Raw genomic sequence first — 26707 nt, 5'->3', positions numbered from 1 at the left:
CGCGCGCCCGTCTCAAGCGCCCGTCGCGCGCGCGCCCCTCCTGCCTACAGTAAGCTTTACACTAGACGCTCCCCCCCTCGTTCATGCGGAACTAAACTATGACTCTCTACACGTCCCCTATGCCCACTGTAGTAGATATGGGTAGCACGACGACGGCGTGCAGACCACGGGCCAGGCGGCCTCCGCGGGCGGCGCCGCCGCCGCGGCGCCGCAGAAGGAGGCGCTGTACTTGAGGTGCCACTGCGCGTCGCGGCGGAACGCGCTGGACCGCGCGCTGGACCGCGCGCTGGACCGCGCCTCCGAGTCCGAGTCGCTCGTGCTCGACGCGCGGTCGCGGATCGGCGGCCAAGACCCGACGCACGACGCGGCGGCGGCGAGGCGCGCAGCGCAGCGGCGAACCACCGGAGGGAGCGCATGGCCTGCCTGGGGGTCGATGGAGCCGGCGAGGTGAAGTCGCGGTGAAGCTTGTGGAGATCGACTCGTGCGGAGCTCTCCGGCAGCGTGGCAGCGCCCAGACCCGCGCGCCGCGACGAGCTCTCGTTCGCGCAGTGGCCCGACCCAGTCCGCTGCGTCGCCATGGTCACGAAGCCCTTCTGGGAAGAGAGCTCCGACGACGAGGCACCCGAGCCGCCGAAGAAGCGCCGGAAGCGAGGCCTCCTGGACGACAGCAGCAGCGACGACGAGAAACAGACGGCCGCCGCTCGCGGGCGCTCCCCGTCGAATGCCATCGACATCGACGTCGACGACGACGAGACGGGCGCCGCTCGCGAGCGCTGCTCGTCGAACGCCGTCGAACTCGACGACGACGAAGACGACGCGGCGGCGCCCCGCGCGCCTCCCGCCGCGCGGGCCCGAAGCTTCGCGGAGTCGCACCGCGTCTACGCCAACGCGCTGGAGCGGAGTTCGCGTCCGGCGTCGGCCGCCGACCTCGCGCCGCGGGAGCTCTTCGCGGGCGTGACGAGCGCGCTCGTCACGACGTTCGGCACGAACGCGGCCCGGCAGACGAAGAAGTTCCTGCGCGCGCACGCGCCCCGGGACGCGCGGGTCGTCGTCGTCGTCGACGGCGAGGCGCTCCGCGGCGACGTCGGCGCGCGCGACGCCGTCGTCGCGGCGCCGGAGGCGGACTACGCGAAGGCGACGGCCCACGCCAAGTTGATGGTCGCGACGCTCGCCGGCGGCGGCCTCCGCGTCAGCGTCGGCACGGCGAACTTCCACGACGGCGACTGGGGGAAGACGGGGCAGCTCGCGTGGGTCCGCGACTTCCCGCCGGCGCGGCGGGCCGCGGCGCCGTCGGCGTTCGCCGAGACCCTCGCGGCCTACGTGAGGATCCTCCTGTCCAAGGACCCGGCCGCGGGCGACGCCTGGGCCGCGCGGCTCCTCGGCGAGTTCGACGTCGACCCCGGCGACGACGCGCACCTCGTGCCCGTCGTGCCCTCGGAGTTCGCGCGCGCCGTCGCCGAGGCGACGCGGGGCGTCGACGCCCTGTCCCCGGGCGAGGCCATCGGCGCGAAGCGGCTCAAGGCCGTCGTCGCGGCGCGCATGGCCGGCGCGTTCGACGCGGCGGACCCGACGCACTGCTACTCGTCGTTCCACGGCGCGAGCCCGGCGACGGAGGCGCTCCGGCTCAAGGCCGACGACTGCGACGTCGCGCTCGTGCACTGGCCGCGCCGCGGCGACGCCCCGCGGCTCGGGGGCGCCTACGCGGCGACGCGCGGCGGCCTCGTCGGCGTCGCCGAGAAGCGCGGCGCCGCGCTCGTCCGCTTCGTCGCGGCGCGGCCGGACGGGGCGCCGGGCCACGAGCCGTCGCACGCGAAGCTCGTCGCGCGCGCGGGCCGCGGCGGCCGCGGCTTCGTCTACGTCGGCAGCGCGAACCTCTCGGCTCCGGGGTGGCGCCGCGGCGGCTTCCAGCTCGGCGTCGTCCTCACGAACGTCCAGCTCGGGAGCCTGCCGCTCCCCTTCGCCGTCCTCGGCGCGGACGGCGAGCCGCGCGGGGCGGGCGCCTTCGAGGCCCTGAGCCCCGACGACGCCTGGCTCCCGAGGCGGGAGCGCGGCGGCCCGGGCGGACGCCGCGGCGAGGCCGCGCGAGAGCGCACCGTCCAGGTGAGTCGACCCAGAGACCAGAATGACTCGGCCGCGCTCGACCTCGAGGGGGTGGGGGAGATGGACTGGAAGCAGGTCAAGGACCTCTGCCACGGCCACGACGCGAGCGTCCGCCTCGGCCGCGTCCCGCAGCCCGTCGGCAGCCGCTGCCGCGTGCCCTTCGACGCGCGCGAGCACGCCGTCGCCGCGCGCGACCGCATCAACGGCGACGCGTCGGGCGTGCGCGCGACGCTCGTCTAGGCCCCTAGCGGCGCGGATGATACGTCTCTCATTGATGCGCGACGCGTGAGGCGACGACCCGACGACGTCCTAGACGCGGTCCCGACCTGGAGCGCTCGACGCATCGGTGCGTAAGCGTGCGACATAGACATGAAGTGTTTTAAATTGATACGGGAGCGGAAGGGAAGAAGAGAAGGGGAGGTGGAGCGCGTATGGCGGCGGAGTCGCAGTCGACGCGAACAAGTCGGCGAACCCCCGCCCGAACGCGTCGCCCCGGCCGCGCGGCGACCGGACGCGTTCGCGCGGCGAACGCGATGGACCGCACCTCCTCTCGGGGCGCGGGGGGCGCGCGCGCGTCGCCGACGCCCCGCCTGGGCCGTCGCGAGCGCGTCGAGCGGTCGCGAAGTCTTCCGTCGAGAGGGTGGTGTTCGAAAACACCGGTGTGGTTGTGGGTGGTGACCGACGCGACGGCGTCGCTCCCCCGAGGAGGGGCGACGGTCGCGGTCGCCGAGTTCGCGCTTAGGACGAGAACTTGGTGACGGCCTTGGTGCCCTCGGAGACGGCGTGCTTGGAGAGCTCGCCGGGGAGCATGAGGCGGACCGCGGTCTGGATCTCGCGGGAGGAGAGCGTCGCCTTCTTGGAGAAGCGGCAGAGCTTGGAGGCCTCGAGGGCGATGCGCTCGAAGATGTCGTTGATGAACGAGTTCATGATCGACATGCCCTTCTTGGAGATGCCCGTGTCGGGGTGCACCTGCTTGAGCACGCGGTAGATGTACGTGGAGTACGACTCGACGCGCGTCTTCTTCTTCTTGCCGCCGGCGGCCTTCTTGGGCGCCTTGGCGGATTTCTTGGAGGGAGTCTTGGCCATTTTGATGATTTGCGTGTGGTTTGCAAAGCTGAGAGAACCCAAAATCGCCTCGGAGGACAAAAGATTTTTGTACTTCCGAAGCAGCGAGCCGATAAAAAGGTCAAATTGACGTCAACCTTTTGAAATCCGGCTTGACGATTGGTCGGACGAAAAGATTTTTGTACTTCCGGTGCGGAGCGAGCCGGTCGGCCGGAGGCGATTTTGGTCGTCTCTCAGTTTACGAACCAACTCGTGCCGACCCGCGTCCGTTCGCCGCCCGCCGCGCGCCCCCTCGCGCCCCCCGCACGCCTTCGCTCACCGTCCCCCCGCCCCAGGTACAACACACATCACATCATGTCTGGCAAAGGAAAGGGTGGACGCGGCAAGAAGTCCGGCAAGGCCGGCACCTCCAAGGCGGCCAAGGCCGGGCTCCAGTTCCCGGTCGCGCGCCTCAACCGCTTCCTGAAGAAGGGCAAGTACGCCGGCCGCGTCGGCGTCGGCGCCGGCGTCTACATGGGCGCGGTCCTCGAGTACCTCTGCGCGGAGATCCTCGAGCTCGCGGGCAACGCCGCCCGCGACAACAAGAAGGCGCGCATCGTGCCCCGCCACCTCCAGCTCGCCGTCCGCAACGACGAGGAGCTCAACAAGCTCCTCGGCTCGGTCACGATCGCGTCGGGCGGTGTTCTCCCGAACATCCACGCCGTGCTTCTCCCCAAGAAGTCCAAGTCCAAGGCCTAAGCGCCTTCGACGGCTCCGCGCGCGCGTCGACCGGCGCCGGCCGGCCCTGGCTACAAGTCCGGCGCACGGCGCGCTCCGCGGCGCCACCACTCTCAACCACCGGTGTTTTCGAACACCACCCTTTCGCGGGAAGACTTTTCGCGGACTCGCGAGCGAGCGGCCGACTTCGCGACCCTGGGCGCGCGCCTGTTTTTCGACCCCCCGCGCTCCTCCCGCGCCTGTCGTCGCGCGCGCGCCCATTAAACTCATATCCACGCTAGACTTCCGCTGCGCGCGCCTCCCTAGAGCGCCCTCCCGCTCGCGGTCTGCCCCGGGACCACGCCCTGGAGCCCCTCCCACGTCGTTTTTGCACTCCTCCCGGCGCGTGAAAAGGGAAGAAGCCCCACGACTCCTATTCACGCGTCGCCGGATTCGCTGGCTGGACCTCGACGACGCGCGTTTGGTTTGTTCGCGAGGGCTCGAAGCCAACAAAAAAGCTCTCGCCAACTTGAAGTGTGGAAAGAGGATGGGACTGCTGTGAATCGAGCTGCACCCTCAGCGACCGCCAGAGCTTTCATGGAGCTGCGCGTCGGCGGCCGCGCCGGCGCGCTGGTCCGCGCGGGCGTCGAGAAGACGACGGCGATCGTCGGCACGCTCGCGCGCGACACGGCCGTGACGGCTTCCGGCGCCGCCGGCGTCGCCGTCGACGGCACGCGGCGCGCCGAGGTCGTCGCGCCCCTGCGCGGCTGGGTGTCCGCGTCGTCGCTCGTCGCCGCGGCGCCGCGGGCCGCGGCGCTCGAGCCGTCGCCGGCGGAGTACGACGAGCTCTTCGCGCGCTGCGGGCGCCGCGACTCCTTCTGCGGCTTCGCCGCGCTCGAGGCCGCGCTCGCGCCGACGCTCGCCGGGTCCCTGCGGATCCTGGACTGCGGCTGCGGCACGTCCGGCGTCGTCGCCGCGCTCGTGGCCGCGGGCCACGACGCGCGGGGCGTCGACGTCTCCGCGGCGGCAATCGCGCTCCAGCGAGAGACCGACGCGGCGCGCTTCGCAGTCGCCGACGCGCGGGCCCTCGACGGCGCCGCCGTCGCGGCGCTCTTCGGCGGCGGCGCGCGCGTCGACGTCGTCTTCGACAAGGGCACGTCCGACGCGCTCTTCGGGTACCGCGAGAGCCGGCGCGCCGTCGAGAGGTACCTCGCGGCCGTCCGGTCCGTCCTGGAGCCCGCGGGGCGCCTCGTCGTCGTCTCGACGGCGCGCGTCGGCGGTGTCTTCGCCGACGACGCGCCCGAGGGCGTCCGCGCGGGCAACGGCGCGCCGTGCCTCGCCGCGGTCGCGGCCGCGCGCGGCTGGGCCGTCGAGCGGTCCGCGCTCGTCGACGCCGGCGGCCGCGACTACGACGTCGTCGTCTACGCCGCGGCGGGCGACGTCCCGCCGCCGCCGGAGGCGTCGCCGCGCTTCGGCGACGACGAGCTCTGCCCCCCCTGGGTCGACGACGACGACGACGACGACGGCGACGGCCTGCCGACCTGGGTCGAGGGCGACTCGCTCGCGCCGTACCTGGGCACGCCCGCGGCCTTCCTCGACGGCGCGCTGGGGCTCGCGGGCGTCGGCCCGGGCGACGTGGTCTGCGACGTCGGCTGCGGCGACGGGAGGCTCGCGACGTACGCGGTAGCAAAATTCGGCGCGGCCCGCGGCTACGGCCTCGAGCTCGAGCCGCACCTCGTCGGCGCCGCCGACGCCGAGGCGCGGCGCCGCGGCGTCGGCCACCGGACGGCGTTCTTCCGCTGCGACGTCACGGAGCCCCCGTCCCCGGAGGTCGCGGCCGCGCTCGCGGAGACGACGCTCCTGGCCATGTACCTCCTCCCCGAGGCCCTCGACCGCGTGCTCCCGCTGATCCTCGCCCACCTCCGCCGGGGGCGGCGGCTGCTGTGCCTCGGCTGGGCGCCCAAGGACCTCGCGCCCGCGCGATCCGCCGCGCTCGCGTTCCCCAACGGCGGCGGCATGGACGTCGTGCTGCTCGACGGGACGTCCCTGGGGGGGGCGGCGTAATGTTTTAATCTGGGCTTTTCTCGGGCCGCACGGCTGCCGGCGTGATTGAAAAAAATATCGCTGTGTTGGCACACAAAAAGTGCCCAAAAAATCGGCTCTCGAACTGGGCTCTCACAGAAACAGTCTGTCGCGCGCGAAATCGGACCCGTGAGCTCGCGTACACGCGCGTAACTCGTCAAGCATGGAGAAGGCCGTCGAGATCGAGTCGGGGGAGGGGCCAATCTGCAACCTCCACCAGGCGCGCCCCGAGCGCTCCGCCATCGAGAACCCGATCTCCTGGTGGGGCGACACGCCCTGGCGCGTCGCGGCGCCGACACCCCCCCCCTCCCCCGAGGCGCGACCGTCGAGTCGCCCACCCACGCAGGCTCACGTGGAACACGGACTACGGCGGCTTGGCGACCCTCTGGACCGGCTCCGGCGAGGCGGAGGCGCTCGGCGAGCTCTTCTTCGACAACCTCGCGACGCTGCTCTCCGTCACGGACCTCATGCTCGGCTTCTTCCTCAACGTGCTCATCGGGGGCGCGGCCAACGGTCCGGCGCCGGCGCCCCCGCGCCGGTTCGAGGCCCCGCGCGCTCTCGAGGAGGCCGCTCGTTCGAACGCGTATCCGGTCCGCCCGCGGCGCGCCCCGATCCCCCCCCCCGCGCCCAGGCCTCGACGCCACCGGAGCCTACTCCACGGCCATCGTGGACCGGTACACGACGCTCTACTACGAGCGGTGCATCCCCGGCGTCGCCGTGGGCCTCCTCTTCGGCAACGTCTACTACGGCTACATGGCGGGCCGCCTCGCGCACAAGGAGGGCCGCACGGACGTCACGGCGCAGCCCTACGGCATCAACACGACGGGCGCGTTCATCACGCTCGGCGCGATCAACCTCACGGCGCTCTTCAACCAGCTCTACGACAGCAAGAACCTGGACAAGATGTTCGGCGGCGACCCCAAGGGCGCGGGCAAGGACGTCGCGGACAAGGCCTTCAAGCTCGCCGTCTGCGCCAACTTCCTCACGGGCCTCGTCGAGATGGCGGGGAGCGTCGCGGGGCCCTTCGTCCGCGCGCACGTCCCCTCGCCGGCCATGTACTCGCTCATGACGGGCGTCGGCTTCGTCTACCTGGCCTTCGACCCCATCATCAAGATCAGCGCCGAGCCCGTCCTCTGCATCGTGCCGCTCCTCGTGGTCCTCGCGGGCTTCTTCGGCGGCGTCCGCTACCGCATCGGCTCCACGGGCGTGACGATCCCCGTCGCGCTCGTCGCCATCTGCCTCTCCGTGCTCATCGGCTGGGTCGGCGGCTGCACGCACGAGAACAGCGCCATCGAGATGTACAACTACGGCGACTCCTACGCGACGACGTGGTTCGGCCGGTCGCCGTCCAACGCGGGCACGCACAGCATGTTCGGCGACTCGTGGACCAAGTCGACGTGCACGGGCACGTCGAAGCACGACGCCAAGTACGCGTACCGCACCTACGCGGGCGAGATCGGCGCCTGGGGCGACGGCATCTTCGACCTGTCCTACCTGAAGTGGGACGAGATGAAGTACTACTTCGGCATCATCCTCGTCGTCGGCGTCGTCGGCTTCGCCGCGACGCTCGCTTGCGTCGAGTCGGCGTCCGCGGCGGGCGACGACTACCCCATGGTCGAGACGATGATCGTCGACGGCGTCGGCACGTGCCTCGGCGCGTGCTTCGGCTCCTTCTTCGGCACGACGGTCTACATCGGCCACCCGATCCACAAGTCGCTCGGCGCGCGGCGCGGCTACTCCATCATCAACGGCGTCCTCTACGCGGGGCTGCTCTGGTCCGGCCTCTTCGCCACGGTCTACCGCGTCATCCCCAACTGCGCGGCGAAGGCGCTCCTCGTCTTCGTCGGGCTCCTCATGTGCCGCCAGGCGATCGAGGACAACCCGCCGCGCTACTACCCGGCCATCTTCTTCGGCCTCTTCGCCTGCATGGCGAACTGGGCCAAGCTCTACATCGACCCGGGCGTGCCGTGGAACAGCGGCGCTAACGCCTACAAGCACGCGAGCCCCCCCGACGAGCTCGACGACTTCAACTTCTACCTCCAGAACATCAAGCACAAGGACCTGCCCCCGGGCGGGCCCGACGCCTGGTGGAACTCCCCCGACGCGGGCAACTGGGGCGACGTCGGCATGGGCATCAAGATGATGGGCGAGGGCGGCGGCGAGTGGTGGACCTTGTTCATGACGGCCATCTTCTGCTACTGCATCGACCGCGACTTCGCGCGCGGCGCGATCCTCTGCGCGATCGCCACGGCGGTCCAGGGCCTCACGGGCATCCCGACGATCTACAACCGCTCCAGCGCCTCGGGCAAGATGGGCCCGGAGATGGTGGGCCTCTACCCGAAGATCGACGACGACACGAACTTCTCCTGGGCCTGGACGACGGCCTTCGGCATGGCCACGGTCTTCATGCTCTTCCACCTCGGCCTCCAGCGCGCGGGCCTCATCGACCCGCCCATCGTCGACGACCACGTCGAGCGCCTCCCCAAGAACTAGGCCGCGCGCGCCGCCGCCAAGCACGAACGCCGCCGCGCGCGCGCCCCGCGCCGCGCCGCCGCGCCCACGACACGCCCGCGCCGCGCTCCCCCCCCCGCCGGCCGCCAGCGCCGGCGGGCAGGCAGGAACCCCCCCCCACTGTTGTCCAGCACCTGCACACATCCCCCAGACCGCTCTCGCAGCGGTCCTGTGCCATACTAACGAATGAGAAATCTACTGCTACTAGTAGCGGGTCAGGGAGGCATCGCCATGTACGCGTGCATGAACGCGAGGCTGTTCCGGCACTTTTCGCTTCCCAGGTCGCTTCCCAGGGCCCCGCGCTCGAACCAGTGCAAAGCGGCCTCCTCATCCTCGTCACAGCCTTCGCCGCGCCGGTACGCTACTCCGGTGTAGAAAATCGCCTCCGTCACGCCCGCTTCTGCGGCGATTTTGTAGTAGCGGAAGGCCTCCTGTGGCGTCCCGAGTCCGCCGACGCCGAGATGGTGCAGAAGTTTTCCAGCCTTGCATGCCGCGTTCGCGTCTCCCCTGTCGCCGCCCATACGATAGAGCTGCAGCGCCTTGCGAGTGTCCTGTTTGACGCCATCCCCAACTTCGTACAAATAGCCGAGGTTCATCATCGAGTCCACGTTTCCGAGCTCCACGGCGCGTTTCCAGAGCTTCGCGGCCTTCTTCGAAGATTTCACCTGCGTGGGTGCGTGGCTCACAGATCCGTAGGTCACGCGCGCCGACACTGGTTTTTTACGACAGCCTGATCACCGTAGAAGTACGTATTCCCCAAAGACCACAGCGCTTCCGGCACCTCGTTCTGCACGTGACGACGAACCAAGGCCAAACATTCCGCATCGTTGGTCGGCCACGGTGCGCGGCAGAGAGGGCATGGCTTGTACTGGACGCTTCTCGAGCACGACGCACAGATCTTCCGGCAGCAACACACCCGAATCAGGGCCGGAGTATTCACGCCCCACTCCTCGCGACAGATAGGGCACCGCCCCCCGAACCGCTCCGACTTCGGCTCCGGCTCCGGGTTCGCCTCGCGCCGCGCGCGAGCGGCCTCGTGCTCAGCGGCAATGCGCGCGCGGATCTCGTCGGCGTGCGACCGCGGCGCGGGGCCATAGAAGACGGGCTTCGGGGGCGACGGCGGCGCCTCGGCCCGCGCCGCCTCCGCCGCGCGCTCGTTTCGGATCTGCTTGCACGAGACGCGATGGCCCCGATCGCGCCAGTCGACCTTTTGGCACGCGACCGTACAATATTGAGCCGTGCCGCAGGGGCATGGGAGTTTCGCTTTCGCCGAGCAAATTGTGCAAAGCGTGCGGAGCTTGGCATTCTTCACCCGGGCCATCCGCTGTTCATACTCCCGCTTCTTCACCATCCACTCAGGCTCGTTCATCTCGCCGTCTCCCGAGCCCTTCGTGTCGCTCTGCGCGTCCCCCGAGTTCATCATGATGTGTCTTTACACCAGCCGTTTTACGCGCTCAGGTTTTGGCCACTCGCTTGATTGAATCGGACAAACCCGAGGCGACCCCCGCCGGCCGCCAGCGCCGGCGGGCAGGCAGGAACCCCCCCCCACTGTTGTCCAGCACCTGCACACATCCCCCAGACCGCTCTCGCAGCGGTCCTGTGCCATACTAACGAATGAGAAATCTACTGCTACTAGTAGCGGGTCAGGGAGGCATCTGCGCGCGCAAATTCGCGAGCATCTGCCGGGAGCCTTCGTCGCCCAGGGCGGCCCCGCGCTCCCACCAGCGACAGGCCTCCTCCTCGTCTTGATCCACGCCCTCTCCGCGCCGGTACGCCACTCCGACGAAGTACGTTGCAAGCTTGTGGCCTTGATCTGCACTCATTTTGTAGTAACGAAACGCTTCGTGTGGCGTTCCAAGTCCGCTGTGACCGAGAGGGTGCAGAAGGATCCCAGTCCTTTGTTGCGCGTTCGCGTCGCCCCGCTCCGCTGCGATGCGCATGAGCTGCAGCGCCTTTCGAAGGTCCAATTTGACACCATCCCCCTGTTGGTACAAATGCGCGAGATTCACCATTGAGTCCACGTTTTCGAGCTCCACGCCGCGCTTCCAGAGCTTCGCGGCCTTCTTCGCGGATTTCACCAGGCCCATGTGACCGAAGAAGTAGTAGTCGCCGAGAGTCTTGATCGCTTCCGGCACATCGTTGTCCACGTGCCGACGAATCTGAGCCAGAATATCCGCATGACTTCTCGGAAACGGCGCTCGGCAAAGAGGGCATGGCTTTTGATCAAACTTGTCCGCGCACGACACGCAGATCTTTTGGCAGCAACAGCCGCGAAGCATCGCTTTGTTATTCACGTCCCATTTCTCCATGCAGATCGGGCAGCGCCCTCCAAACCGCGCCGACGTCGGCTCGGGCTCCGGGTTCGCCTCGCGCCGCGCGCGAGCCGCCTCGTGTTCCGCGGCGATCCGCGCGCGGATCTCGTCGGCGTGCGACCGCGGCGCGGGGCCATAGAAGACGGGCTTCGGGGGCGACGGCGGCGCCTCGGCCCGCGCCGCCTCCGCCGCGCGCTCGTTTCGGATCTTCTTGCACGAGACGCGATGGCCCCGATCGCGCCAGTCGACCTTTTGGCACGCGACCGTACAATATTGAGCCGTGCCGCAGGGGCATGGGAGTTTCGCTTTCGCCGAGCAAATTGTGCAAAGCGTGCGGAGCTTGGCGTTCTTCACCCGGGCCATCCGCTGTTCATACTCGCGCTTCTTCACCATCCACTCAGGCTCGTTCATCTCGCCGTCTCCCGAGTCCTTCGTGTCGCCTCGCGCGTCTCCCGAGTCCTTCGTGTCGCTCTGCGCGTCCCCCGAGTCCATGATCGAGCGGCGGGTTTTGGCAGATTTTTGGCGCTCGGCGAGTCTCGCCGGACTCGGACAAGTCGCGAGGAGGTGCGAGGTGCGACAAAGGGAGCGCCTTACGCGGCGCCGGGGAAGGGCGAGCGCGCGGCCCTAGGGCGCCTCCGGCGGCGGGACGTCGCGCGTGACGAGGACGAGGCGGTCGTTGGCCTTGTAGGCCGTCGTCGAGTCGACGGACGGCGCGAAGGTGAGCTTGTCCGTGTCGCCGTCGAGGAAGCCGATGCAGATGGCGGAGGTCTGGCCGCCCGGGTGCTCCTTCTCGAAGAGCGTGTCCTCGAGGCCGAGCATGACGCGCTGCTGGACCGCGCCGAAGGTCACGGGCGCGCCGACGGGCACGAACGCCGTCGCCCAGACGAGGTCGACGGACGCGGAGCCCGCGGCGTCGGCGAAGAGCTCGCCGACGGCGTGGGCGATGGCCGGGTAGGCCAGCGTGTGCGCGAGCGCGCGCGCGTAGATGGCCTGCGTGTTGATGAAGTCCGCGCGGTTCGTCGCCGCGCCGCCGCCGAGCGGCGGCAGCGCGAGGAGCGCCGTCGAGTCCTGCTGGTTCTCCGTGATGACCTGGAGCGTCTTGGCGTCCCTGCCCTTCTGCTTCTGGATGTCGCGCATGAGCAGGAGGATGTTGAGCACGCGCGTGTCGCAGGACCGCGGCGGGAGCGGCGCGCCGGCCGCGCGGCCCTGCGTGCCGAGGACGATGGCGACGTCGAAGTCGACCGTGCGGAGCAGGGGGCCCAGGACCGCGTCGGCGCAGGCGTCGCCGGGCCAGTGGCGCACGACGATGCCGCCGGACTCGCGGACGGGCGTGACCTTGACGGGCGTGAGCCACGTGCCGCCGCCGGCCTCCCTGTGGATGGCCGAAAAGGCCGGGTCCTGGCCGGCGACGTCGCCGCCGACGGCCGCGAAGCCGCAGGCGCCTAAAAGCTCGCCGAAGAGCTCGGGCGGCACGCGGTTCACGAACGTGAGCGTCGACCCGGCCTCGAGGTCGCCAGTGAGCTGCTCGAGCCGCGACACGAGGCGCTTCGGGTCGTCGGTCCAGATGGGCCGCCAGCCGCAGATGAGCAGGTTCTTGCGGTAGGTGCGGGCCGCGACGTCCGGGTCCGCGGGCTCGAGCTTCCGCGCGGCCGCGTCGTCGCGCGCGACTTTCGCGGGGCCGTCCTCGAGCTCGTCGGGCAGCGACGACACGGCGACGAAGATGATGAGGTCGTTGGGGCCGATCTTGCGCTCCGGGTCCGGCACGAGGCCGTCGCCGGGCCGGTTCGCCTCGTCGGCGTCGCAGACGCCGATGAGGACCGCGTTGTCGACGCGATTCATGGCCTCGCGGAACGTGAGGCCGACGACGCCCCCCGGCACGAGGAGCGTCGACTTGCGGCGGCGGATCGAAAAGCCGTCGAAGTTGACCAGCTCCAGGATGGTCTTCGCGAGGCGCGGCGTCGCGCCGCAGGAGAACATGAGCGAGTTGAGGAACACGGAGAGGTCGAGCGGGTAGACGACGACGGCCTCCTGCTCGTTGCGGAAGCAGGCCGCGTCGATGTAGGTGCTCGGGGCGCTGAGCTGCATGACGATGTTCCGGATGGCCATGAGGCCCTTGTTCGCGAGGAGCACGTGGCGCAGCGCGAGGAGCACGCGGAGCGTCGACCCGTTCGCGATCGCGCCCTCGCTCAGGTCCTCCTCCTCCTTGTCGTCCTCCGTCATCATGGTCACGATGGCCGTCGCCGACTGGGCGCCGACCTTGAGCAGGTCGTGGACGTCCGTCGGGTCGCCGACGCGGCAGATGATGTTCCTCCCGACGCGCGTGCGCCGCGGGTCGATGCCCCGCTCGCTGAGCGCGGTCTCGAGGAGCGCGTCCATCTCCTCCTTCTCCTTGCCGTAGGCCAGAATCACGATGTCCGCCGCGGCGCAGGGCGTCGACGGGGGCACGACGGTCCAGGGCATGAGCCGCTTCGCCCACGTCTCGTTCGACATGAGGTACTGGCGCCGGAGGAACGCGAGCTGGCAGACGAGGCGGATCGTCGCCTCGTTCCAGCCCAGCACGAGCCTACAAAGCACGTCGGTAACGATGTTTCATCGTTTTCCCGGTCAAAACTCTCGAAAATCGTCACGGCCGCAGGACGCCGGGACGAGCGTGTGGCCGTTCATGATGACCTTGGACTTGCCCTTGGCGAGGCCGTCCATGAAGTTGACGACGGCGTCCGTGATGAAGCCGACGAGGATCGCGAAGATGACGAGGCCGATGAGGATGCCCCCAAAGTAGACGATGCGCACGGAGAAGATGGCCGGCAGCGAGTCGTCGTGGCCGCCCGTGGACAGCACGAGCAGGCTCAGCCAGAACGAGTCCACGAGGTCGCCGTAGCCGTAGACGTCCTGGCGGTCGTCCTTGGACACGAGCGACCGCCGCGCGAGGTGCTTCGGGTGCATGCCCGTCTTGCTGTCGAACTTGACGACGTAGTACCAGGCGAAGGCGAAGAGGACGACGAGCGTGGCGAAGATGAGCGCCAGCGCCTTGAAGGGCGCGTTGCCGTCCGTGGCGATCGCGTTCTCCGCCCAAAAAAAGATCTTGTCGAAGAAGCTCCGGATGGCCTCGAGGTCGCGCTCCTGGATCGTCAGGCCCTCGGACTGGGCGAGGCACTCGAGGCGGCTCTCCTCGAAGGACTCGACGTTCTCGATCTCCATGAGGGGGCCCGCGACCTTGGCCGGCGGCTTCGCCGGCGAACTCATCTCGAGCCGCACGCTCTCCACTATGTCCTTGGGCGTGTCCGACACGTCCCCCGGCGCGCCGCAAAAGTCCATGACCGTGAGGTGCGCGAGAATCGTTCGCGCGGCCGGCGGCGAGGCTGCCCAGAGCTGGGATCTGCTGGCGAATTTTGCGGCGAAGTGCTCGAGGATGGCACGCGAAACTCGAGGATGCCAGCAAAAGCACTTGAAGTGCAAGATGCCGTTACCAGAGGGGCAGCAGGTTGCCCGCGGCGATTTCCGAGCGGCGCGCGGCGTCCTCGAGGGAGTCGAGGGACGCGTCGGAGTCGGTCCGGGGCACGCGCGGCGAGACGGAGTTGCGCAGCTCGACGATGGACGCGCGGAGCGCGCGGCGGCGCGCGCGCGCGCCGGAACAACAAGTCCTTCGCCGTGCCGAAGTTCCAGCGCGCGAGCGCGAGATCCGGGTCCGCGTCGTAACGGCCCGGAGGCTCGGGAGCACGCCGCCGAGCGCCGCGAGGGCCTCGAGCACGTCGGGCGCGAAGCCGAAGAGGAGCGCCACGCAGATGCCCTGGCCGTGGCCCAGCACCGCGAAGAACAGGTAGAGGAACGCCGACGTGCGGCCCAGGCTCGCCTCGTGGAGCACCGACGTCATGAGCGACGCGCCCGCGACGAAGCGCAGGAGCGCGACGACGAGCAGGCTCCCGATGCGCAGCGTGTCGCCCGTGCGCCGGTCGCCGCCCGCGTCGAGGAAGATGGGCCGCAGGCAGAGCGCGACGACCGCGGCCCCCGCGGCGTAGAGCGCCGCGTACGTCCGCTCCTGCGCGCGCCCGAAGGGCACGAGGAGCGCCGCGGCGCGCTCGGACCGCGCGAGGGGCGCGCAGCGCGCGGTCCAGGGCAGCGTCGCGCCCAGCGCGACGGCCGCCGACAGCGCGACGCGGGCCCCGAGCTTCGACGGCCGCCCGCGCCCGGCCGAGCTCCGCTCCGAGCCGCCGCGGCTCCGCGTCGACGCCGGCGGCGACGGCGGCGCCGCGACGGCTGCGTCGGCCACCTCGCCACCGGCGCGCGCGGCGTGGACCGCGCTCGTCGTCGCCGCGGCGTCGACCGTCCCTGCGGCCTCGACCGTCGCCGCGGCGTCGACCGTCCCCGCGGCCTCGAGCGTCTCGCGCTTCGCGGCCGCGCGGCGCCGCGCGGCCGCGGCCGCGTCGAGGGCCACGCAGACGAGGAAGGCGTCACAGGCCCAGCGGGGCACGGACACGACCGTGAACAGCGCGCGCCGCCGCCCGCAGCCGCCGCCGCGGCCCTCGACGAAGGACCGCGTCGACGTCGCGGCGACGGCGAGGTACGTCGAGCCGTGCAAAATCGCGAGCGCCGCGGCGATGTGCGCGTCGCGGAAGGCGCGCGAGCTGCGACCCCCCCGCGCGTGCACGACGGCCCGCCCGAAGAGGACCCAGCACCCCGCGCCGACGGAGAAGACCGCGAGCGTCGACGCCGCGGTCGCCAAGACGTCCTGGACGTCGTCGCGCGCGGACACGAGGGCCGCGCAGCCGAAGAGCGCCACGAAGCTCAGGGGCTTGCAGAGCAGGAGCGCCGTCGCGACGAGCTGCTCCGCGGGGCCGTCGACGCCGACGCCGCGGACGATCGCGAGCACCGCGTTCGCCGTCGGGAGGACGCCGTATAAAAAAACGTAGTCCTGCGCGGCCACGGACGCACCGAGCGCCTCGACGATGAAGCGCGCCGCGAGCGGCAGCGCGACGATCTTGATGATGACGAGCGCGAGGGGGCTCGCGACGCGCCGCAGCGCGGACGCGCCGTCGTCCGATTCCGTCGCGCGGGCGCCGCCGCCGAACGCGAACGCGTAGGAGTCGACGATCGACGCGCCGGCGACGAAGAGGACGCAGGGCGTGAAGGCGGCGCCCAGGACCGCGACGAAGTCGTCCAAGATCGTCGGCAGGGCCGGCGGCGCGGGCCGGCCGCGCGCGGCGGCCTGGAGCCGGAAGGCGCCGTTGTAAAAGAGGCCGACGGCGACGCCGAGCACGAGCGGGTTCGCCAACAGCCCCCGCGCCGTCGACCGGGCGACGGCGAGGAGGCGGCGCCAGCGCCGCGCCTTCGTCGCCGGCTCGGCCCGCGCGCCGACGCCGAGCGCGACGAAGAGCGCCGGGTTCAGGGTAAGCGACTGCGTCGCGCAGAGCGCGTAGAGCAGCTGCGCCTTCTCGGCGCCGAAGAGCGCCGTGAAGCAGGGCAGCCCCAGCGCTAGATCGTCGCTGTTCGTCGCGAAGAGGCCCGCGACGGCGCCCATGGCCGAGGGCCCGTAGACGCAGCGCGCGACGACGCGGCAGACCGCCGCGAGGAGCGCCTTGGCGAGGAGCACGCCGACGAAGATGCGGCCGTTGATGCTGCCGAAGCGCATCGTCGCGATGGACTTGAAGAGCAGCGCCGGCAGCGACACGTTGAACAGGAAGGCGCTGAGGCCTTTTTCCACGGAGGCATCGAGCCTTCCGGACCACTTGAACCAGAAGCCGAGGGCGTGGACGAGCGCGATGACGACGAGCGCGTGCAGCAGCACGACGAGCGGGTTCTCGGAGGCCATGCTCTGCTGCGGTCCGTCTCAGTCCGGTCTCGCAGCCAGCTATGCTACGGCCCGGCGGCCATTGGATAGCAGCCCCGAATTAGAAGCGTCAAGATCTCGTCAAGAACGCGACGGTGCCGTGAATTAGCACGCAGCGCCATCGATGCTGTTGGTGAAACTCGCCGCGTTGGTGGCGATGGGCGCCATCCTCTGCAGCCGGCAGTCCGCGCCGCCGCGCCGGAGCTACGACGACAAGGTCGCGGACCTCGTGGCGTCGGGCGCGGCCCAGGGCTTCGCCTCCATCAAGAAGACGACGACGGGCAACCGCTTCGAGTACCACCGCGTCAAGGGCGCCGACGCGCCGAGCGGCGCGCGCGTGGACCTCAGCGGCTTCGACGGGGTCATCGGCGTCGACGCCGACGCGCCCGGCGGGCCCGTCGCGCACGTCGAGGGCCTCGCGACCATGGAGACGGTCGTCGCGCATCTCGAGCCGCTCGGCTACCGGCTGCCCATCGTGCCCGAGCTCAAGCACATCACCGTCGGCGGCGCCATCTCCGGCGTCGGCATCGAGTCCGGCTCCTTCCGCCACGGCTGGTTCCACGAGGCGCTCGTCTCCGCGGAGGTGCTGTCGCCCGGCGGCGCGATCCTCGCGTGCGGCCCGGACGGCGAGCACGCGGACGTCTTCCACGCGCTGCCCAACTCCTACGGGACGCTGGGGTACGTGCTGCGGGCGACCCTGCGGCTGACGCCGTCGAAGCCCGTCGTCGCGGCGACGACGACCGTCTACGGCTCCTTCGCCGACGCGGCCGACGCGATGCGAAAGGCCGCGGCGAGCCACGAGTTCGTCGAGGGCCTGTGGTGGGCGCCGGACCGCGTCACGGTGACCGTGTCCGACTACGCGGAACAGCGGGCGGGCGAGACGCTGCGGCGCTTCGACGGGCTCGACATCTACTGGAAGGCCGTCCGCGAGGAGGGGACGCTGCGGATGGCCGCGGAGACGTACTACTTCCGCTGGGACCCGGACTGGTTCTGGAACATCCCCGTCGACGCCGGCGGCTGGCTCGTGAGGTACCTCGTGCCGCGGAAGCTGCGGACGTCGTCGACGTACAAGTGGCTCCGGAGCCTCCGGGTCATCAAGGCGTGGCACCGGCTCGAGACGCTCTGGAAGCCCATGGGCCAGCCCTTCGTCCAGGACTGGGCCGTGCCCTGGTCCCGGGCCGTCGACTTCGTCGCCGAGGCGACGAAGACCCTCGTCCACCGGCCGAACGTGCCCTACATGCTGTTGCCCGTGGGCACGGGCGGCAACTTCGCGACGCACTACCCGACGGCGAAGGAGGACTTCTACCTGAACCTCGGCACCTACACGGAGATCGACGTCTCCTTCGCCGACGCCATGGCCGAGACGAAGCGCATCGACGACCTGTGCCTCAAGAAGCACGGCGGCATCAAGATGCTCTACTCGTCGTCGTTCGTCGACAAGGCGACCTACGACGCCGTCTACGGCACGCTGGACCCGGCGACGCGCGCCAAGGTCGACCCCAAGGGCACGCGGCCCTCGGTCTTCGAGAAGACGGCCCACCCCTCGGTCCTCGACGCGGGCGCGGACCTCGTACTCGGCTACTAGGGTAAAACGCCGTCATCGAAGTGCCCAGGCGGTTCGCCGTCCTAACCTCTTAGAACCGGGGGGCAGTAGAAGGCGACGACGCGGCTCGCGGCGTCGAGGCGGAGAGGGCGACGGGTGCTGAGCTTGGAGACCAAGCCGGCGAGAACGCGGCGGTGCGCGACGACGTATTCCGGCCATCCGCCGGCGGCTCGGACGGCGTCCAGCACCTCGAAAGCGGAAGCGTTGGCGGAGTGTCGGCTGGGCAGGTCTGCGACGGCGATCATTCGCGCGCCGGCGCGGAGGAGGATCTTGACCAGGTCGCGGCGACGGTTCCAAGTTGCGAACCAGAGGGGCGTCCTCAAAATATCGCCAGAGTCATCGGGGCGCGCACCGTACGAGAGCAGTAGCTCTGCGCAGCGCGCGGGTTTCGCGCGCGAATGAGCGACATGGTGCAGCGCGGTGGCCCCGTTCCACTTGGCGTGCACGTCCCCGCCAGCCGCTAACAAAATACTCATTATCTCATCGTCTCCGCCTCTTACGGCTGCGTGAAGCGCGGGCTCTTCTTGCGACTTCCTGCGCGGTACGTTGACGTCGGCTCCACTTTTGAGCAACCATTGTACCGCAGCTAGTTGGCGACCCAACACAGCCACTTTCAGAGGCGGTCGTGAAAACCAATTAACCTGCGCTCCCTCCGCCAACAGCGCACGCATCTGGTCGATATCTCCGTCTCTGGCGGCATGACACAGACGCAGACTGCGCAAATCGGCCTCAGTCTCATGAGGACCTGGTGTTGGCAGCGGGTCCAGGGCCGAAGACATGCCTCAAAACCCCGGCGAGTTCCCGCGGTTCCCCCCGGGCCCAATACGTTTAGAGACGCGTCGAGGCGAGTCCTGCGGCCGGCTCGCGCCTCGCGACGGCCGTCGGACCACGCTAATGTTTACCACGTCTTGACGTGTAGTTGAATTTTTATTGCCCTCACGGCAGCATGAAGCAGCTCTGGGGCTGCCTCGCGGCCTGCGCGCTCGCGAACTCCATCGACGACGACGCGGCGGCGTCGACGGGGCTCGAGGGCGTCGGCTGGGGCGTCGGCGCGCGCGTCGGCGTGCGGCGCATCGGCGCGAACCACGAGACCGGCGGCGCGGCCTTCTGGGTCGCGGCGCCCGTCGGGCCCGAGGCCTGGGCCGAGGAGGCGTTCGGCGTCGTGTCCGCGTCGCTCTGGTTCCGCGGCCGCTGGGGCGGCGCGGAGAGCGTCATCGCGTCGGGCATCTTCGCCAGGTATTGCGGCGGCGGCGCGCTCGTCGCGGACGTCGGCTCGCACGTCGGCTACTTCACGCTCCTCGCGCGCGCGCACGGCTGCGACACGCGGAGCGTCGACGCGAACCCGAGCTTCGCCCAGCTCGTCCGCGTGTCCCTGGGCTTGAACGGCTTCGCGCCGACCGCGCGCGACGTCCGCGAGGGCCTCGTGCCGGACGACGTGACGTACGACTCGCTCGTCGGCGGCGCGGGCCGCGTCCTCTTCGCCAAGTTCGACATCGAGGGCGCCGAGGCCGACGCGTTGGCCCGGGGCGCCGACGCGCTGCGGCGGACGGACTTCGTCTACGTCGAGCTCTCGGTGGAGGACGACGCGGCGCGCGCGTGCGCGGCGGGCGGCGGCGCCTTCGAGACGCTCGCGCGGCTCTACGGCGCCGGCTTCGATGTGCACATCATCCTGGGCAGCGTGGCGGGCGGGGGCTACCCGCGCTGCGGCGTCCTCGCGCCCATCGACCGGCACGCGTACGACCGCGAGGCGACGGTGGCGGAGACGTGCGCCGCGGTCTACGCGCTGCGGACGCGCACGACCATTACTTTTGATCTTTATGGCTCGCGGCCGGACGTGCCGCTGCCCCCGCCAGCGTCCTGTGGCCGATTTTTGAGAGATTTCGCGTGGGAAACCAACGAGACATCGTCACCGTCGCGCTCGGTAGGCCCCTGCCCTTGCCGGACCTCGACTGCGGCCGCGCGGACCACCTCGACCGGCTGGGCTTCGAGGGCGGCTCCGACGGCGGCCGCGACGTCGCCGTCGCGGCGCTCGCCGCGCAGCCGCCCGCGGGCGAGCAGTCGCCCTGGGTCGACGTCGACGGCCAGCTCAACTTCTACTACGCCAAGGAGCCCCTGGGCTACTTCGACGAGCCCCCCGAGGCCGGCGCGGAGCCCGGGCCCCTCGCCTGGTACCGCGTCCGCGTCCCGGCGGGCGACCGGACCGTGAACCTCGTCCGCGACCACCTCTGCTTCATGCGGAACATCACGATCAACGACTGCGCGCGCCTCATCGCGACCTTCGAGCACCTCCTCGAGCCGCCGGGCATCGGACGATAAAAGTCAGCTGTACCTTACATCGCGAACTTCGAGCACCTCCTCGAGTCGGCGGCCCGGGGCTCGGACGATAAAAGTCAGCTTTACCTTACATAAGCAACAGTGAAGGAGCCAGTAGTCGATAGGGGGCCGCGTTGCTCGGGGCAGCGTCTCTTGGCCGCGGCGGTGCCGCGCGCGGCACGTGCGCGGCCGTGGCGTGTGGGCGTGCCATGCGTCGCATGTTCGCCGTGATGTGCGTGGCAGCGGCGCGGGCGACGGAGTGCGCCGCCGGCGTCCACTCGAGCCGCAGCGTGTGCGTCTCGAGCCGCGCGCCGCGCAGGTACCAATCGATGACCACGGAGCAGAAGGTCGACCACGCGAAGCGACGGACGGGGGGCCGACGAATAACCGTGTCGAAGACGGAGATCCACGTGCAGGAGGAGGGCGAGCGGGCGAAGCCGGATCCCGCGAAAGCCGACAGGCGAGGCTACCGGCGGCTGGACGCGCGCCAGCCCGTGCACGACGCCGCCCTCGCGCGGGCCCGGGGCACGGTGCAGGACGCCATGGACAAGGTCGCCGAGGTCCGGCGATCCCGGGCGAGCCTCAAGGCGCTGGACCGGCTCGCCGAGGTCAAGCGGCGCCGGGAGGACCGGGACACGTTCGCGCGGCGAGACGCGCTCTAGGGCGCGCGCGGCTAACCCCGCGGGTCCCCGGAGGCGGCTTAGGCGCGGCGCGCGAGGAGCAGCGCGAGGGCCGCGGCCGCCGCGCGCGGCCGGAGCCGGCGCGCGGCGTCGAGGGGCCCGGATTCGCAGTACTCGCCCTCGAAGTTCTCCGCGCAGCGGCAGCCCTCGAGGCGCGCGACGAAGCCCTGGAGGTAGGACGTCTCGTTGTCCTCGTGGACGTACATGCCGGCCATGGAGAGCGGGTGGCGCTGGTCGGATCCGTACTCGGTGATGTTGTAGACCGTGTAGGCGAAGCGGTTGTCCGTGTTGACGATGGAGTAGCGCGGCGCGTAGCCCTGGGGCCCCGGGTACTCCAAATCGCCCGTGTTGTTCGCGGCGACGTAGAACGTGACCTGCTCCTGCGTCTCGGAGCACGTCGCGAGGTTGCCGTCGGGGCACGCGGCCATGGGGTCCGGGCAGAAGCCGCCCCGCGACTTGTCGTTGTTGCCATCCCAGTTCACGCGGCTCCGGTAGGAGTCGTCGACGCCGTCGTACTGGAACGTCTCGACGGCCAGCCCGCCGCCGTCCGCGCGGACCTTCGTCGGGCACTTGTGGCCGTCGACCTCGCAGAGCACGGGCGCGCGCGACACGTACACGTCCTTGGACGGCGACAGCTTCTGGCCGTTGAGGTAGCCCGGGTCGCCGCCGATGAAGTAGAGCGCGGGCACGACGATGCGGTTCGTCCGCGGGCCCTCGGCGCTGTCCGCGCCCCGGAGCGCGTCGCAGCCCGAGATGAAGCCGTACTGGTTGTACTGCACGGTCTCGCAGACCTGGGCATCCGGTATGATCTGCCAGAAGGGCACCATCGTGTGGCTGTACTTGCCGACGTAGTTGTTCTCGTCGAGCTTGAAGACCTCGAGCGACGAGCACAAGTAGTCGCCCGCGCCCTCGGACGACCCGACCTGGGTCCACGTCGCGCCGTCGCGCGACCACCAGAGGTCGTAGTACGCGTCGACGAACTCGACGACGCTGTTGCCCTTCTTGCCGACGTAGCCGCCGCCCGCGAGCCAGATCCGCGGCGCCGCGGGCTCGTTCTGGTTCGGCTGGCGCGCGGCCAGGGACACGTCCGCGTAGACGTCCGTCAAATCCGTCCAGGTGATGAGGCTGTGCCACGCGCGCGCGGCCCACGGCGCGGCGCGGACGACGCGCGTCCAGTTCGCGCCGTCCTCCGTCTTCCAGACGTCGTTCGTGCCCCGGTAGCCGTCCTCGAGCGGGTGGCCCTCGGGCCAGGACGCGAGGCCGCCCGTCAGATACAGCGTCTCGCCGCGGCTCTCGTTCGTGCGGATCGAGAATTGCACCGTCGCGCCGTGGCCCGCGCGCGGCGACCACCGCGCGTCGTCCAAGATGCTCCAGGTCTCGGGCGCCTCGAAGGAGCCCGTGCCCGGCGCCATGGCCTCCCAGGACATGCGCCAGACGTCGCGGCGCCCCGCGGGCGTCTCGACGGAGCCCGTCGTGTTGAAGTCGCCGGCCCAGACGTCGTTCGTCAGCGGGCTGCCCCCCATCACGTACAGGCGCCCGCGGAAGACGGCCGTCGCGTGGTAGCCCCGCCCCGTCCAGGGCGCGTAGCCCACGCGGAACCAGCGGATGCCGTCCTTGGACATCCACACGTCGTTGTCGGGCCGCGGCGTGAACCCCCCCAGGAGCACCATGGCGTTGATCTTGCCCATGACCTCGCCCGTCGTCGCGGACACGTTCAACGCCGGGAAGACGTCGAGACTGTGGCCGAAGCGCTCCCAGAACGGCGCGACGTCGCCCGGGTCGAGCACGTCCTCCATGAGGAACGCCTCGTCGGTCCGCGCGAAGAAGTCGCCCTCCAGGTTCTCCATCTTCAGCCACCGCTGGTCCTCGACGATGTAGACCCAGACGTCGGCCCGCCGGTGCGTGACCTCGAAGTTCCACTTCTCGTACGCGATGCCGCGGCCGCCGACGACCCACAGCGCGAGGCGGTCGTTGTAGGGGAAGACGACGCTCGCGTGGCCGTGGCGCCCCTCGAAGTTCGACGACGAGACGATCTGCGACAGCGGCTCGAAGCGCTCGCAGTGGTCCATGTCCTTCCAGTTCAAATTGTTGGACCCGCAGGCGATGCAGTCCTGAAACTCGCCCACGCCCGCGGCGCGGCGAACCAGGCCGAGCGCGACCGCGACGCGCAGCGCCGCCGCGGCCATCGTTGTTCGGCGACGCTGGTTGGTGCGCGCAGCGTGTGTTTGGCGACGCTGGTTGGTGCGCGACGCGTGGTCCTTGCAGCGGCGCTGCTGGCGCTGCGACGGCAAAGCAGCCCACCAGACTGCAGACTGCCGCTGGACCGGGCGCAAGGACGGCTTTGTGCTCAAGTTTTTGGTTTCCTGCGGAGGGTCGGACAAAAAATACGCTCGAGACGACGACAGCGCCTCGCAGAGCTGCGCGAAGGCAGCCGCGTCGGCGCGGTTCCGCGTGCTCGTTGGCCGCGCCGCGCCGTCCGGGGCTCGGCCAAAGACCTTGCTCGAAGGCGCGCGTGAAGTTTTCGTCGCGCGACTCGCTGCCGCGGCGTTCTAACGTGCGCCGGAACGTCCGATTTGGTGGGTCGGTCGTCGAGGTGCGCGAGATCTCCACGGTGAGTCCTGACCCATTCGCGACAGCGACCTCCGGAAACGTCACGGGGAACCGAAAATCAAGTTTGGGTCAGGTTCGAGCGTACTCAGGACTGTGTGGCACACCCTCGCTCCAAGGCGTTCTCGCAGGCGCCAAACCGCTAGAGCGCGGCGTTTGGACCCACTGGCGTCGATCCGACCACTTCGAACGATATGGCCGGGCGGAGTGGTACATGGACGAGGCCTCCGCAGCCTCACGCGACCGCTGGGCTGGATGATCCGCGCCAACGCGCTCAAACCGGTCCTCTCCAAAGAGGCACTTTCGAGGCCACTGTGGCGCCATGAAATACGCGCGTGCGCTGGCCATACGGCCTGGACGGACTCCTACTACCACCAGCACCATCGCCTCAGCGTTGGATCCACGTCCTACGACCGTGATCCGCACGTCCGCGGTCTGCAGCGGGATCCACCGAGTTCCTCTATAGATCCGGAGAACTGCGCGGCGCATAGCGTGTCCATAGCGGTGGCCCTGGGGGTTTGGAGGGTCGTTCGGGACGCCCCAAACGGCGCGTCCAGCGACGGCAACAACGAAGAGCCAAGCCGGAGAAAAAAATTTCAGTACGTTTTCGGCGTCCGCGGACCGCGGCGTACTTCCTACGTATGTTCTCGGTTTTTCGGGCATAACTTTTCACTAGCGACGAGCTACCATGATCGCAGACAAGCTCCAACATCCCTGAAGGACGCTTTGGACGGGTGGCGACACGGGGCCACCGCGCGAGGTCGATAAAAAAAATCGATTTTCCAGCCCTCCGCAGGCAACCAAAAAGTTAACAAAACGAGTTGCCGAAAATTCAAAGTCGAGTACTCGGCGTCCGCGCCGGGCGCCTCGACCGGTGGCAACCGCGCACCGCGCGCAACGCATAAACGGCAACCGCGCATCATGCACGCCTTCTTCCAGCCGCGCAAGAAGAAGGCGAAGACGGCCGCGGCGGAGCCGGCGCAGGAGGCGCCGGCGCCGCCCGCGCCGGAGCCGGCCAAGCCCGCGCCGGCCAAGCCCAAGGCGAAGCTCGCGGCCATCTTCCAGCGGAAGGCGACGCCGTCGCCGCCCGTCATCGAGGTCGACGACTCGCAGTCCGAGGCGTCCGCGGCGCCGGCGCCCGCGGCGGCGAGCTCGCGGCCGCGGCGCGCGGCCGCGCGCAAGGCCGTCGTCGACGCCGCGCGGTCCGACGACGACGAGGACGTGTCGTCGCCCGGCGAGTCGTCGAGCGAGGAGGAGGCGCCGAAGCCGCGGCGGCGGCGCAAGCCCGTCGCGGCCATCTTCGCCAAGCGGAAGACCGCGGAGGAGCGCGCCGCGGAGCGCGAGGCCGAGGAGGCCAAGGCCGCGGCGGCGCGCGAGGCCGCGCGCGTCGCCGCCGAGGCGCGCGCGAAGAAGCTGCGGGCCGTCGAGACGTCGTCCTTCGGCGGCGGCGCGGCGAACCCGTTCTTCGCGAAGCGCGAGGCGCGGAAGCGCGAGCACGACGGGCCGTCGTCGCCGCGCGCGTCGCGGCCCGCGACGCCCGTCGCCGCGCCCTTCGCGCCGGCGGTCGCCGCCGCGGGCCTCGGCGGCGCGGACGCGGCCGCGGCGCGCGGTGCCGCGGCCGCCGCGCTCGCGCGCTGCGGCGGCGCCTGGGCGCCCGTCGCCGGCGTCGCGGCGCCGGCGCCGCCGCGGCCCGCCGCGCCGCCGCGCGTCGCGCGGCGGCGGCGCCGCGCGGCGGCGCCGCCCGCGTCCGACCGCGCCGCGGGCGACGTCGAGCTCTGGGCCGACCGCGACGCGGGCCTCGCGGGAGCGTACGCGGCGTCCGCGCTCAAGGGCCTCGTCGAATGGCTCAACGCCGAGTGGCGGGGCGAGGGCCGCGTGAGCGCGGCGTCGGCGCTGTCCGACGAGGACTACGCCTACCTCGACAGCGACGACGAGGCCCAGGGGCCCGGCGGCGCTTTGCTCGTGGGCCCCAGAGGCGCGGGCAAGACGCTCCTCGCCAAACGCGCGGCCGCGGCCGCGAACTTCGAGGTGCTCCGCGTCGACGCGCTGTCGGACCCCAAGGACCTCAGAGAGCTCTACCACGAGGCGACGAGCAGCCGGCGGCTCCGCGGGTCGCGGACGCTCGTCCTCATCGACGACGTCGACGTCGCGACGCTCGCCGACGACAAAAAGCTCGCGGCCGCGCTCCGCCAGCTCGTCCAGGGCTCCAAGTGCCCCGTCGTCGCGACGGCGTGCCTGGGCCGCGACGAGACGAACGCGCAGCGGCGGTGGCTCACGACGGCGCTGGGCTGCACCAAGTTCTTCGCCGTGCCCTACGTCCCCGACGACGACCTCGCGGCGCACCTCGCGGCGCTCGCGGCGGGCGTCCGCGGCGGCGGCGTCGACGAGTGGCGCGACGTCGCGCGCGCCGTCGCCGTCGCGGCCGACGGCGACGCGCGCCGCGCGATCAACGCGCTCCAGGCCGCGGTGTTGGCGGGCGGCGGCGAGGGCGAGGAGGAGGCGGAGGCGGAGGAGGCTCCGCCGGAGCCCTGGAGCGGCGCGGCGCGCGCGATGCGGCCCCGCGTGCTCTCCGTGGCGCCGGCCGTCGTGCCGTACGGCGGCGGCCGCGTGTCCGTCGTCGCGGAGGTCGCGCCGTCGTGCCGGGAGCTCCGCGTCGACGTCCGCGGCGCGCGCGTCGACGTCGTCGGCGACGTCCGCGCGCGCGCGGCGGGCGACGCCGTCGTCGTCGAGTTCGACGTCGACGCGCCGGGCTTCGCGGGCGACTGCTACGAGGCCGTCGTGGTCTCCGACGGCCCGATCAAGTCCGCGGCCTGCGCGCACGCGGCGCTCTTCGAGTACGCGGCGCCCGTCGACGACGCGCCGCCCGCGGGCCGCCTCCGGCGGAACCGGAGCGACGCGTCCGACGACGACGACG

At 70.6% G+C, this 26707-nt stretch overlaps 7 protein-coding genes across 7 annotated transcripts; 4 read left to right on the top strand and 3 right to left on the bottom strand.

Moving 5' to 3' along the window:
- Positions 1–487: 487 nt before the first annotated feature.
- Positions 488–2370, top strand: AURANDRAFT_70975 (expressed protein; the record flags this gene model as incomplete). The annotated part of the gene is made up of 1 exon (XM_009036467.1): positions 488–2370. The coding sequence occupies one exon, from the start codon at positions 577–579 to the stop codon at positions 2338–2340; it is 1764 nt and encodes a 587-aa protein (XP_009034715.1).
- A 206-nt stretch (positions 2371–2576) lies between these two features.
- Positions 2577–3196, bottom strand: AURANDRAFT_59896 (hypothetical protein; the record flags this gene model as incomplete). Its single annotated transcript, XM_009035946.1, has 1 exon — positions 2577–3196. One exon carries the CDS (start codon positions 3184–3186, stop codon positions 2839–2841), a length of 348 nt encoding a protein of 115 aa, XP_009034194.1.
- Positions 3197–3519: 323 nt separating this feature from the next.
- Positions 3520–3903, top strand: AURANDRAFT_22193 (hypothetical protein; the record flags this gene model as incomplete). The annotated part of the gene is made up of 1 exon (XM_009036468.1): positions 3520–3903. One exon carries the CDS (start codon positions 3520–3522, stop codon positions 3901–3903), a length of 384 nt encoding a protein of 127 aa, XP_009034716.1.
- A 2121-nt stretch (positions 3904–6024) lies between these two features.
- AURANDRAFT_52593 (hypothetical protein) lies at positions 6025–8651 on the top strand (the record flags this gene model as incomplete). The annotated part of the gene is made up of 4 exons (XM_009036469.1): positions 6025–6222; positions 6290–6456; positions 6575–7203; positions 7336–8651. The coding sequence occupies 4 exons, from the start codon at positions 6107–6109 to the stop codon at positions 8434–8436; spliced, it is 2013 nt and encodes a 670-aa protein (XP_009034717.1).
- Positions 8652–11390: 2739 nt separating this feature from the next.
- On the bottom strand, positions 11391–16572 carry AURANDRAFT_61961 (hypothetical protein; the record flags this gene model as incomplete). The annotated part of the gene is made up of 3 exons (XM_009035945.1): positions 11391–13329; positions 13378–14135; positions 14464–16572. The coding sequence occupies 3 exons, from the start codon at positions 16570–16572 to the stop codon at positions 11391–11393; spliced, it is 4806 nt and encodes a 1601-aa protein (XP_009034193.1).
- A 142-nt stretch (positions 16573–16714) lies between these two features.
- Positions 16715–18175, top strand: AURANDRAFT_61960 (hypothetical protein; the record flags this gene model as incomplete). The annotated part of the gene is made up of 1 exon (XM_009036470.1): positions 16715–18175. One exon carries the CDS (start codon positions 16715–16717, stop codon positions 18173–18175), a length of 1461 nt encoding a protein of 486 aa, XP_009034718.1.
- Positions 18176–21206: 3031 nt separating this feature from the next.
- On the bottom strand, positions 21207–23372 carry AURANDRAFT_61959 (hypothetical protein; the record flags this gene model as incomplete). The annotated part of the gene is made up of 1 exon (XM_009035944.1): positions 21207–23372. The coding sequence occupies one exon, from the start codon at positions 23370–23372 to the stop codon at positions 21207–21209; it is 2166 nt and encodes a 721-aa protein (XP_009034192.1).
- Positions 23373–26707: the final 3335 nt, after the last annotated feature.

Source organism: Aureococcus anophagefferens, assembly GCF_000186865.1.
Source record: "Aureococcus anophagefferens unplaced genomic scaffold AURANscaffold_4, whole genome shotgun sequence".
Classification (NCBI taxonomy): Eukaryota; class Pelagophyceae; order Pelagomonadales; family Pelagomonadaceae; genus Aureococcus; species Aureococcus anophagefferens.
The sequence above is the reverse complement of the archived record's forward strand: the minus strand, read 5'-3'. Positions and strand labels throughout refer to the sequence as shown.